General features: G+C 43.1%; 1 protein-coding gene across 1 annotated transcript in view; it reads right to left on the reverse strand.

The window, feature by feature from the left end:
* Positions 1–14,108, reverse strand: part of ST6GALNAC3 (ST6 N-acetylgalactosaminide alpha-2,6-sialyltransferase 3) — a 309,423-nt gene that overhangs the window by 107,756 nt on the left and 187,559 nt on the right. The window contains exon 3 of the mRNA XM_039486641.1: positions 7,805–8,214. Coding sequence (XP_039342575.1) covers positions 7,805–8,214 — 410 coding nt within the window. The remainder of the gene's footprint in view (positions 1–7,804; positions 8,215–14,108) is intronic.

Consider the following 14,108-nt stretch of genomic DNA (forward strand, 5'->3'; position numbering starts at 1 on the left):
TACCACAAGATTCTGTAATGACTTAGTTTGATGCATAGCCCATACAGCCACATTCCAGTGCCTCATGGATAAGCTGCTGCACCCCATACTAGTTATGCAGCTGCAAGATGATGTCATCATCCATACGCCAGACTGGCTAATCCTGCTAAGTGTGCCATAGGACTAGCAGAGGCTAGGTACCTGGGATATATTGCCCCAAACTAATAAACTATTCCCACTTTGCCAGTAGGGCAAGTCCTCTAACAGACCTGATGAAGGCTCGAGGTCCAGACATGGTAAAGTGGACCCCTCTGTAATGACCCCATACTCATAGCCCCAGACTTTACAGGAATTTTTTTTTACACACGGATGCTTCTGAGGGTGGGGTTGGGGCAGTTCTGTCACAAATGATTGGAGATGAAGAACACACAAGAACAGAAGTATGCAGTCAAATGGGCCATGGTTACTACCTCTCTCCAGTGGATGCAGACCAGGTGGTTCTTATCCTCCAACCATTCCAGTTGGGATATGTGATGGAGCAAGGCCGGATGGCTACAGGAAAGTACTGAGGAGCAGGTATGTTAGCTCCAGGAATCAAGGCACCTGGGGACAATTAAGAACTTTCTAGAAGGCATACATTGATTGGAGCACCTGCAGCCAATCAGGACAGGCTAATCAAGGCACCTGGTATAAACCAGTCTAGGGGAAGGAGCCAGAGGAGAGAGTGTGTGAGGAGCTGGGAGCAAGAGGCACAAGGAGCTGAGACTGAGAGGGTGTGCTGCTGGAGGATTGAGGAATTATCATACCATCAAGCATTATCAGACACCAGGAGGAAGAACCTGTGGTGAGGATAAAGAAGGTGTTTGGAGGAGGTGATGGTGCAGCTGTTACAGGAGGCACTATAGACAGCTGCAATCCACAGGGCCCTGGGCTGAAACCTCCCAACTCCTGATCAGACACAGGAGGAGTTGACCCAGACTGTGGGTTCCACCAGAGGAGAAGATCACTGAGGTGAGCAAATCCTCCAAGAAGCGCAGGACCCACCAAGGTAGAAGAGGAACTTTGTCACACCACTTATGATACAAAATCAGTAAGTTCCCCCCCACACACACCTCCTACCAGTTTTATCACAAAAATATTAGCTAATATAGATCAAGTTTTTGTTACAAAATTTTGCTTTACTACAGAATTGGTATATGCAGTGATTGCTGTGTTTCTTAATGCAATTGCTGTTGCTTTATGTAGTATTTACTGGCATGTTAAGAAAAAATGAGCTCCTTCAATTGAGTTCCATTTGCCTAATAGAGAAAAATGTTCATCTTAATTAGGAAAATCTTCATAAAGAAACATAAATGCAGCTATTAATGGGCTACAGGGAATAAATCTAGCATATTCAGAAACAAATGGCGCCTTATCAGTTCATGGTGGAGTAAATACAGAGAGCATAAAACTCCTAAACAGTTGTTACCAGGCCCGTGATTGACCTCAACCAGTGATATGGGTTGAGATTTAAGTGTTTTAGAATAAACAATCCATTTATTTCATTAAGCTTTCATTGTCAGTTAAGACTCATTTATTACCTGAAAAAAGCAAGGTTATAAAGCATGAAACTATTAGTCACTGTATGAATTAAGATGGACAAAGACATTAATCTTTTTTGAAGAAATTCCTTTATAAAACAAAAGGATGGAGGTGCCAATGAGTGGTTCAGGACAGGCCCAGAGACATGTACCTGGAACACTGGCACTGTAGTAAGGTACATGGTTAGAGGCTTGATTCTATGTTCACTGAAGTCAATGGCAAAGTTCCCATTGGCTATGATACAGGCTCAGGGCCTAGGTCTGGAGGATATGAATATTTGAACAAAAGCCACAAAAACACTCTCTCCCCCCCCAAAAAATGTTTACTCAAACATTTATATATTTTCTATTTAGCTATGAACTGTAGGCATCTTCCATTATCTAATAATACGTCTACCTGGTTCTGTAAAAAAAATAACACTCTCTTAAAACAATCCCCTTACATTCAAAACAGCTTAGTTTTTCACCTTCCTTACAGTTTTCGTTATGAAGAGATGCACACAGAACACAAAAATAACTTTTTTAATCCATCTAGAATATTACTTCATACACATAGGTCACGAGTTATTGTTTGTACTCCTTGAGTCGCAGGTTCCAGCTCTTAGAACCAGGTTTCCAGTACCAATATTCACAACTTCACATAGAAGAATGGCTTTCTGAATATTCTGTAACTCTGGCCTAACATTTGTTATTTCTACAAGTATTCCTGCCAGTAAATTAGTATATCTGTGGAAAGCAAATACAGTAACTCCTCACTTAACGTTGTAGTTATGTTCCTGAAAAATATGACTTTAAGTGAAACGATGTTAAGCAAATTCAATTTCCCCATAAGAATTAACATAAATAGGTGGGATTAGGTTCCAGAGAAATTCTTTTCACCCCACAAAAGACTATATATATAGTATACACACACACACACACACACAAAGTTTTAAACAAACAATTTAATACTGTACACAGTGATGATGATTGTGGAGCTTGGTTGAGGTGGTGAAGTCAGAGGGTGGAAGAGGGTGGGATATTTCCCAGGGAATGTCTTATTGCTAAATGATGAACTAGCTTTTCGCTGAGCCCTCAAGGGTTAACTCATTGTTGTTAACGTAGCCGCACACTCTACAAGGCAGCACAAATGGAGGGAGGGGAGACAGCATGGCAGACAGAGACACACACCCTGTGTGTGAGAGAAAGAGATGCGCATTGCCCCTTTTAAGTAGGCTGACCCCACTCTAAGTACACTGCCTTGTTAATTAATCAGCAAGTTGAGACAGCAGTTGCTCCCAGGAAGTTCCCTCAGTCCTGAGCCCTGTCTTGTCATCCCACCCCCCATGGAGATGGGGTAAGTGAGGTGCAGGAGCAGAGGGGAGGGGGACACCCTGACATTAGCCTCCCTCTCCTCCCCTGCCCCCACCCCGCAGAACAAGTAGGAGGATCCCGGGAGCAGTTCCAAGGCAGAGGGCAGGAACAGCACATAGCAGTAGGGGGAGGGACAGCTGAACTGCTGGCAATTTGATAGCCTGCTGGGCGGCTGCCGCACAGAGAACTTAGGGGAGCGGGGATCTGATAGGGGGGAGCTGATAGGGGGGCTGCCAGTCCACCCTGGTCCCAAGCCCCCACCAGCTAGCTGCAATGGGCTGCTCTTCCTGCAAGCAGTGGACAAAGCAGGCAGCTGCCAAACAATGTTATAAGGGAGCATTGCACAACTTTAAACGAGCATGTCCTCTAATTGATCTAATAAAACAATGTTAACCAGGACGACTTTAAGTGAGGAGTTACTGTACAAAAAGGGGCACAAACATGCTCCAAGCAATTCAGTATTTGATTCAAGCCAACATCCATGGAAATTGTTTAAAGCACTATTTGCCCACTACTAGCTTAATTACTTTGGTGAGACTGTCATATGAAGTAAACAATATAAGTGGCAGCAACATGATGTACTTTTATTGCTTAATTACAGTGATATCCTCACTAGTCTAAGGCTTTGTATAGATTAATCAGACACATGGAGAACCACATATTAGTTGAGGTGAGCTGTGATGACTGCAGTTATCTAACAGTGTCAATCTGAACTAGGGTGACCAGATGTCCTGATTTTATCAGGACTGTCCCAATATTTACTTGTTTGTCCCGCGTCCCGACCAATGACGCAAATTGTCCCAATATTTTGTACTCCGGCGCACAGGCGGAGGGGGCTCGTGCCCCCAACTCAGCCCCGGCCTGACTCCACCGCCTCCCCGTCCCATTGGATCCCTCCCCAAATCCCCACCCTCGCCCCGCCTCTTCCCCAAGCGTGCTGCATTCCTCCTCCTCCCCCCTCCCTCCCAGGCTTGCGTGATTCAGCTATATGGCGGCGCAAGCATTGGGAGGGAGGGGGGGGGGAGAAGCAGGATGCAGCAGCCCGCTCAGGGGAGGCGGAGGTGAGCTGATGTGGTGGGGAGCTGCCGGTGGGTGCTCAGCCCCCACCAATTTTTCCTATGCTCCTGCGGCTCTTTTTTTTTTTTTTCCCTGCCGGCAACTGCCCCTCTCCCCCTGTGTCCCAATATTTCACATCTCTCATCTGGTCACCCTAATCTGAACAGTAAATGAATATCATTTGTGAGAGCTAAATGACAGCGTTATAATAAACGGCTCATATATTGCCAAGGTAATAAATAATTAACGAGTAACTGCACAAAATAGCAGGTTGAACACCCCACCCAAATTCTGAATCTTGACTGAGAAGTGAGCAGAATGATCCATCTCTCTGCCTCAAATGATAAAACAGCTTTCTCACAACCTAATATGCAGCACCATCTGGCACAAACACAGAGGAGGCTGAGAACTTCTGGAAGTGAAGCACAAAAGCCATTTAGCTGCTTTAGGAGTTGTCCAAGATATTAAAAAAAACCTAACCAAAAAAAACCCCCAACCAACCAAGCAAACAAAAAACAACCTTTCAAACTAAGAAACAGATGGGTGTTTTTTGCGGGGTGGGAGTTGTTTTATTTGTACCCCCTGGTTGAAAACATGGACCACTGAATCTTTTTTAGGGACACTTGCATAGCTAAGCATGCTAATAAAGTGTCATTGAACTGAATTGTTTGGGTATGGGTATAATAAGAGAGTTCAGATGGTGTGTATGGGAAGTCAGTCACACACAAAACAGGCCAGGTTTTAGAGTCCTCTAATTTTGTGTCTTTTAATGAAATTTCAGGCCACTGGAATGCATTTTCTATCTGAGATCATGGAGCTTTTTATGTTGTTACATGTATAAGTCATGAATAAAACCACCAGGTTAAGCTGTGCTTAGTTTAGGTTTCTCTTTTAAAAAATTTCATACCAGTAGTAACCAATATCACCACTGGTGTGCATCATTGATTGTGCAGCAGCTCCATTTGATGGTCCCATGGCTTTATGTATAATTGAACGGGAACACTATAGCAGCATTGCTGGCCCCAGTAACAGATTGCAGAACTCTTCTTGCTGAAGGCAATATACAATATGCACCACACTGAGTGTTAATCTGAGCTGTTTGCAGTATAGATAGAAACGGAGTTCACATTAGACTGGGTTAGGTGATATTAGCAAACTCAGGATTCATTATATTATTGCTTTCTGAAAGTGACTTTTAATGCAGACTGTTTTCTAAATGATCCTTAAAAGACACTCCCTTCCTCCTCATCACCTTCACCTAGGGCAATAACATCTGGTAACATTGATCTATTGCTGCTAGTTTTCATTAATTGTACCCATCCCTGAGGGTGGTGCAGCTTTGGCGGCAGCTAATTAAAACCTATTTAAAGCTGCCCAGTGCACTTTATCAGACCAGAATTGGCTCTGTTGCTTTAATGGAGACTACAGTTTTCTCTATTATTACCAATTAAGTGAAGTTTATAAGGTTTCCCCTTACATTTCTAAAGTACAGGGAAAGTTATAACTGCCTTTATAACTACCCACCTGGATTCAAATAAATATAATGATATAAAATTTAGTTATTAGCTGGCATTTCTTCAAATGTGCTTCACATTCTCCTTTCATCTGACTCTATGTACATCATATAGGAAAGTGCAGTAAAGTATTGAGAGAAACTGTTGGATTTACAGCACTACAGAGGGCAGTGCCACTACAATGCATTAATGCGAAACTGGGAATGTCTGCCAATGTATATTATTTATGCACAACAATTATTCAAAGTGAATGAGGTCTCACATGACACTGAATGACCAAGCCTCTGCCCCAATTCACAATAGTGTGTGTCAAGACCAATCCCCAGAACCAGGAAGCCTGTTTTAAGAAGATATTATGCTCCCCCTGTAGAACAAAAATCACTTCATTTTGAAATTAGGAAGGTTGTTTTCTATTAATCCATAATGGGGTCTGGCCCTGTTTCTTCCATTGACCAGTAATGACTGTCAAGTATCAGAGGGGTAGCCGTGTTAGTCTGGTTCTGTAAAAGCAGCAAAGAGTCCTGTGGCACCTTATAGACTAACAGACGTTTTGCAGCATGAGCTTTCGTGGGTGAATACCCACTTCGTCGGATGCAAGTGAATGACTGAATTGTAAACTGACAAATTATGGGCTTGATCCCATGCCTATTGAAATCAATGGCAAAGCTCCCATTGACTTCTGTGCTGCCGGAGCAGAGTCTATTTGCCTATAGGTGGATATACCATAGGCCTGTTTGCTACTTTTCATAACTCTGAATATAGAATATGAGCACCATTATGGTGAGAATATTTAAAGTCCCATTAATTTCCTAAAGAGACGTTACATCAACATGTAGAAACAGAAAGCTCATTAAAATCTTGACAAACTAGAAATCTGTTGTAATCTTACTATGCACTGGGAATGTACACTATACGTAAGGGCAGTATTTTAGGATTAAACCCAAAATAAATCCAGTTACAACTCACTGTATATTTTTAAAGTTGAGCAGAACTTGGTTTCCCTCCAATTTTCTTGTTTGGAACACGGTAAAAACAGAGCACTGTTCAAACTAATATTGGAAGCAAGCACTGATGTTTCTCCTAGGAACTGAAGGAATATTTGGCTGAGGTACCTGAAAGAGTCTGTATCAACATCATAATAGTCTGGCATGATACATGAAGCCATTTTTTCTCATCCAGGGAGCTCTGTTGCTCTTCGCTGCTTCAATAAGCAGAATAGATCCCAAGTAAACTTCATTATCATACCTAGACCCCTGAATGAAGCAGCACAACAACACATGTATTGAGGATTTAACTGATGATGCATGTCAGTAGTTCCCAAATGTGGGCCACAGACCACCAGTGGTTTGTGGAGTGTTGTCTTGGGGTACAAGGAGTCCCAGCTGGTGACATGATGCTTGCTTTCCTTGTTTTCCCCCAGGCAAATCACATTAAATGAAGCTAATGATACATTTAATAGTTTTACTTGGAAAAGTAATAACAGGAAACAATTGTTGTGGTGACACAGGGATGTTATTTGATTGCTAATGTGTGTGTGGTTGGGGGGAGGGGGACAGTGCAGGGTGAAGGACTAAAGAAGCCTTTCTCCCAGCACACTCTTCCATGGATGGGATGGGGATAGATCCTGGTAGATCCTCCAGCCCCAGTCTTACCTCAGCCCTCTCTAGCCCCAGCCCCATATGCTGCTGTACAGATGCCCTCTGTAGAGCTCACTCTGTACTGTACAGGAAGAATACACTGACCTTCCATCATGCATATGGCACCCTCTTGGAGCAGCATAACCACACACCTGGTTCTCCACAAGCCAGGGGTATATCACTTTGGTATAATTTTACTAGAAACACTAGCCATTTGGTGATATGCCTGATCATCTATTTTAACTGAAACAGAATTATTTGGATTTGAGGTAAAGCTACAGGGTATCTTGACAAGAGAGGTAAATATAAGACCCCTTCCCCCCTTTGTCCTGAGGTTGTACGTGTAGGAATGATGTTGTGTAGGCCTCCCCTCTTTGAATAACATGTCAATTTAATCAATATTAAATTGAGCTGAAAACAACACACAGCTCTGAAAAGGCTTTAGGAAGGTATCCAATATTTTTTGGGATCCAGGCCAACAAAAATTGAAAGAACAGAAGGTAGCGTAGGTGGGATAAATGGGGCCTGTCTGCTGCCTCATCAAGCGCTCGTAACAGTCAAAAACATATAAGAATCCATTAAAAACATATCTGGGGGCTCATTGAATAGCTGGCATGCAAGATGGCCTTTTCTTGCCTATCTTTTGTCATTAACATCAGAGTAACTTTTCACAGGCAGGACTTACCGGTCTTTTCCGGTCTCCTCCTTAAATACCCCATCACAGTAATTCATGCGCTTTTCTGTTGTAACATAGATTTTGGCATCAGGGTAGCTGTCAACAGCTTTCTTCAGCATGTTGTACACAATGCCATTGCCATCTTTCCTCATGTTTCGAAAAGGCCCCCAGATGACATATACCATGCTATTGGTTTCCTTGAAAAAGTACTCGGGATTCTTGAGCAATAGGGGGACACTGGTGTGTGAGACCACTCGTATGGTCGTCTTCTTCCCAACATCCATCTCATAACCCTTGGTAGGAGCATTGTTCATTCTCCATATACAGGAGGACTGGTCAATTTCAATTCCCACTTTCTGACCAGCCATCTGGCCTGAGTTCGAAACAATGGCACAGACGTCACAGTCTAGCTGGAGAGGCTGAAAGAGAGAGAACAAAACAGATGACAGTCCTTACACATTGAGATTGAAAATTTAGTTAAAAGAAGCAAATAGTCAACGAACTGGGAGCAAGATTCTCTCAAAGCACATCAATCCTGTGTAGATGAGCGGGCGGTAAAGTCTATTGCTACTAAGCCCTGAGTGAGATCCTTTTCTACTAAACGAATCAGCTCACACTAATCTTCTGCTTCTGTTCTCCTCATTTCAAAATCAACTGGAAAGTAATAATTTTCCTTCCACTATATATTTTTTCCTTTCAATTAAAAGAATTTGAAATAAGAAACATGTAAATAACAGTTAGATGGATGTTTTGTTCCCTTGTAAGAGACTGTTGTCAGTAGCAGATTTAAAAACAGAAAAAAAGAATGAAGGAAATGTAGCTATGCACAGATTGCATATTTCACCTATAGGCCTGGATGAATGGATATTTAATCTGGGATAAAAGTCAGCTCTGAAGTGGTTCTCCAGCAGGCATTCTACTGTAGCTTGAGCCTATGAACATATGGGAAAACGTGCCTGTACCATTATAAAACAGCTCCGTATGTCTGAAGCACATTATTATATGTATACAGGTTCTCTTCAGAGGACACTTATGTCCCATGGAAAAGCCAATGAGACACAAATGGACTGGGGACCTGTGAGCTAGAGGGTTGATCTATGCCTATTGAAGTCAATGGCAAAATTTCCATTGAATTCAATAGTGCAGGTTCAGATCCCAAACCAAGAACACCTGAGTCCTTCTAATCTGGCTCTGACAGACTCTCTTTGTGGACCTGAGCACATTCTCTGACTCTGCTTCTCTGCATGAAATGGGAATAGCAGTACGTTCCTACCTCACAGGGGTATTAGCCTGTTCCACATACTGTTTGCCTGACTCATGTGAGACAACCCCCCGATGCCCAAGAAGAGTAGAATTGAGCCCTAAGTATTTATAAACAGCTAGAAGACGAAAAGCACTATATGTAATTCAAGTGTGTTACATGTGAATTTAGAATTCTAAATCCACCTGAAAGCAGACCAGTCCTAGAAGAATCGGCCAGGTCTACATATGCTTAGTGGACCTGGGCTGATGTTGGCCCCCCATCCATCCCATAGCCCCGGTAATGGATCCTCTCCAACTTTACCTTTGATCAGTGACCTGATCTCTTCTTTTCCTCTCTTCCTTCTTACACCAGTGAGTGTTGAGCCATCAGCCTTATGGTGTGCTACCTGCCCCTCTAAAGGATGACTAGCAGCAGAGTGGGAACCCTTCACTGCAGTGATGTGAATCCATGTCCCAGCCACATTTGACAATTGCAGACTTGGAAAGAAACCAACTAAGACAGAGGTTCTCAGACTTTTGTACTGGTGACCCCTTTCTCTCAGCAAGCTTCTGAGTGCGACTCCCCTTTATACATTAAAAACACTTTTTTATATATTTAACACCATTATAAATGCTGGAGGCAAAGCGGGGTTTGGGGTGGAGGCTGACAGCTCACCCCCACCCCATGTAATAACCTCACAACTCCCTGAAGGGTCCAGACCCCCAGTTTGGGAACCCCTGAACTTAGACATCACAATCTGTTCTGTGACAACAAACTGTAATGCCATAGCTGTGAAAACTGTGAGGTCAGAAGCTGACAAACAGGTTAGGAGAGGGTCAAATGATAACAACAGTGCATCCTATTTGTAACAAATACGTAACTGAACAAAGTTTCTACCCACCGGGCCCCTGAAGGAATGTTAAGCACAGATGTAAAGGCTTGTGCTGGAGTGATTGGTGTGCTCTAGCTGTTTTTTAAAATGTCTTTTCCTCATTTCACCAGGAGTGAAGGATGCTTGACCGCACACAAAAGTATCAACAATATTTTTTTTAGAGAATGCTGTATGTTTGGTAGGCTTTGGGAGCTGTCCTGAATAGCTCTCTGGCAGCATGAATGAAATCCCAGGAGATGCAGCTGAACACAACCACCTTTCTGTTTATCACTTAGTTACAGAAATCGTCCCTAAAATACCGAGAGTACATGGATGGATGAACTAAAGAAATCTATAAGCATAACCCACATAGCAGCTGAAATGACTGTTGCAGTCTCAGTAGGTTAATTTATATTTTTAGGATGAAAGTTCAAACTAACAACTAACAAATGCAGAATTGCCGGACAGGAAAAGATCACTTGGCTCAAGAATCTAGCCATGTTTAAAGCTGTCTCAGCTTCATGCTATTGCTTTCTTGCTGTGTCCTTCCTTCTTCATTAAAATGTATAGCTCTCTCAAACTCATTTAAATTGTTTGATTTGATGGTCTCACTTGGAAATTTATTCCATGTTTTCTATTCACTGAGTAAAACTGTTCTGCCTCAATAAATGCCATACACTTACACTTGCAATGGTGTCCCTCAGTTTTCTAACCTTTTTTTTGTGATTCATTTATCTTCTTCCATTTTATCAAATCCTTTCATAATTCTGAATGCTTATATATTAGGTTACCTTGCAATCTGCTCTCTTTCAACAGGAAGAGGCTTAGTCTCTTTAGCCTCTCTCAGAACGAATATTTTTAAAAGATGGAATTGCCTTAGCTGTTCTAATTTGCACCTTTTCTAAAAGCAATCAGCTCCACAGAAAGCCAATGAAGACTTAACTCAGCATGCCATGTGGACCTGATCCAAAGTTAATCAATGGGCATCTTTCCATCAACTTCAATAGCTTTGAACCAGACCCTCTGCGGTCTAACTACAGAATATGCATCAGTTTTCACTTACTGTATATTTTAGCCCTCTGTGGAGGTATACCAGTAGCCTGTTGTCCTGATTTATAATTGCCACCTTTTAGAATGATGGTTTCAACAATTCTTGTACAGTTGCTCTATAACTCTTTTTCCTGTTCAATATGCTGTATTACCATTCCGGTGTATTACTAACCCTCCAAGTGCTATATGAGACCGATCCTCTTTCCAGTAAACTCAATGGCAAAACTCCAGGGTGTCATATGCACAAAGAGAAGAAAGAAGCAGGGACAGGATTTCTAGTAACAGGTGCATAAATATGGGGCGAGAGGGTGGGGGGAGATGGAGATGAGAGAATTACAAAAACCTACCCCATTGATGACCTTTCTGCACTTAGCAGTGACTATGTATAGGTGTCTACATCCCAAAAATACTAGCATTATTAAACACTAGTTTGTCGGCAACCTTAGCACAGAAGCCAAGAGCTGAACTGCATGGAGATAAAAATGTCCTTGTAGCGGGCCGGTGTGGCTCCCCTCCTCCCCGGGGAGGGTTGAGCCCCGGACACAGGAAGGGGCGGGGCTACAGAGTGGTGAGCCCGCCCCTCAGAAGGTCAGGCGGCAACCCAGAAGGATAAAAGCCGGCCATTCTTGCTCAGTCTGGGCCCAGCCACCGCGGGGAGCAGACCTGCCTGAGGGAGCTCCTGACGGGGAAACCGCTGGAGTCCAGGGCAGCGGCCCGGACTGGCCGGAGACCCCTCTCGCTCGCTACTGGGAAGACCTGCTGGAGCTTCCCCACGTACGAGGAGGAGGAGCCACCAGGAATCTCCCCGCTACCTTGCTGTTACCCCGAGGAACCCCCGGAGCAGAATTGGCCGGACTTCCCCGAGGAACTACCAGATCTGCCCCCCAGCCCGGGTTGTGAGGAACCCATGCAGTGGGACTTCCCGGGACTAGACGCTGTGGACCAGGTAGGACCCGAGGGGGATATTGGAAGTGGCCCAGGGACAGCCGACCTCAGTCAGGCTACTGATCAGACAATACCCATGTCAGTGTGTTGCGGTCAGGATCCCCACTGACCGTCAGCGGTAGCGACTGTTGCCTAGGGCCCCAGGCCGGGACACAGTGGAGTGGGTGGGCCTGTGTCCCCCCTGCCACCCCACTTACGGGTGGCAGTTATCCCCCTCACCTTATTGCTCAGCCCTGCTGCAAGAGGCCTGAGCTCCCCTGTACTGTTTACTGCTCAGCCCTGCTACAAGAGGCCTGAGCTCCCCTGTACTGTTTCCTGCTCTGCCTTGCAGCCAAAGGCCGGAGCCCCAGTAGACTCTGACTCTGTTGTCTAGCCTTAAAGGGACAGGGCAGAGCCTACGTGAGACCAGCGGGCCGGTGTGGCTCCCCTCCTCCCCTCAGAGGGTTGAGCCCCGGACGCACCCCGTTACAGTCCTCTTCACCTTTAGAGATGGTCATCCCATGTCAGGGCTGAGGCACATTGGCAGGACAGCTGTGGAAGCCTGCACTGATACTGTATATAGTCTTTAATTAAAGGACTTAAATCAAAGGTATAATCCGGCAACTTTCACAAACCCTAAATACATTTACATAATATCTAGATATTATATTACTTAAAGAAAACAAATGACCATAGACAACTATTCACCTTTTCTTCTCTCCCTCTCTCTTTAGATACTTCTATAGCCCCTAAACTCTGTTGTCTCTGTGTCTCTCTGAGCTATTATCTTCAATAATTTGCTTTGCCTCTGTAAAAATGATTCATTGTGCTGTTGCCCAGAACTATATAAAACTCCTCAGCAATGTTAGCTGGGCATGATTCTGACAAATTGTCCCATCTTTTTTGAATGATACATTGTAACAGTTGTGCAGCACTTACATTTTAATCAGTAAGGAAAATGAAATGTTTGACCTTTCAATTTTCTGTGCAAGCTTACAGACAATAGAAAAGATAATTAAAACTGTGAATTAAAACTTGCAAAACAGTGTTGTTTCTCTAGCAAAGAGAAATGTCTGTGTAATAAAGGTCACTTATCAGCCAGTTCTAGTTATTAAATCTTTGTACTTAGTACTGAAGTGGCTCCACAGAATCAAAGGTCAAGTCATTAAATAATGAAACAAAGAGAATTAGAAAAAAGGTCATGAGCAATCTTAACTACAGCTGACCAGATGCAGCCAAATTTACTCATGGGTGGGACCAAATGTAGCCCTGGAGGTAAGCAGATGTAGTTCCCACTGGCATGAAGCTGAATTTGGCCCAAGAGATGCAAAAACATCCCTGACTCTGAGTGTACCACAGTGCACCACACTACCTCTCCTCTGCGCCTTACTCTGTCAGCCTCCTGATTCAATTACTAATGATGTTAAGGAAATGCAGATTTATTTTTTTCCGTTGTTATTTTAATAATGAGAAAGTAATTTTGTAATTTGGAGACAATACACATGTAAAATATAAAGGGACAATTATTAGCAATTCACCACCATATTAATTTACTCCCCTAATGCTGAAACAAATGAGATCTTTTCTTGTAATCATCCAATTTGAGTGAATTCTAACAAAGCCGGTTGAACAAAGCTCCAGAGATACATTCCTCATTTCAGTGCCATTTATTCCTCTACTCTTCATGGATGTCTTTAGAGTTTTAGTTTTAGAGGATACAACATGTATAATGATGCCAATAGGGAATAGATTTTGCCTTTATTCATTTTGATGTTCTTTTGAGGTCTTTCAAATGAAAGGTACAAAAGAGGCATTAACCGTCTGGCATTGTTTTTATTGCTTTTCTCTGCTTTACAAGCAAAAAATGTATTTTAATTTTTCCCATATTTCAGTAATGATTAACCAAGCTGTTTTTAATCTACCCTGAGTCACTTTCTGCAGACTTCTAAGTGGGAGCAAAGAATTTCCAGGGTTCTCCTAGAGAATACTCAGCACATTTGAAGGAAAGAAAGAGAGGCAATACTCAATTTGCTTGCATGTTCACAAACCAGAATTTTCAATTTGATGCAACTCTCAGGAGCACCATATAAAAATAATAATCTATAGCTAACATCAAATAATAATAAGCAGCCCTAGATCTGATTACACTGTGGTTGTTCCCATTTTCCTCCTGCCTTTTTTTTTTAAACTCCAGCAGTTGGTTTGGCTCCTAGCTTGACATTGCA

The sequence above is a fragment of the Mauremys reevesii genome, linkage group 8 (assembly GCF_016161935.1).
Source record: "Mauremys reevesii isolate NIE-2019 linkage group 8, ASM1616193v1, whole genome shotgun sequence".
NCBI classification, from domain to species: Eukaryota; Metazoa; Chordata; order Testudines; family Geoemydidae; genus Mauremys; species Mauremys reevesii.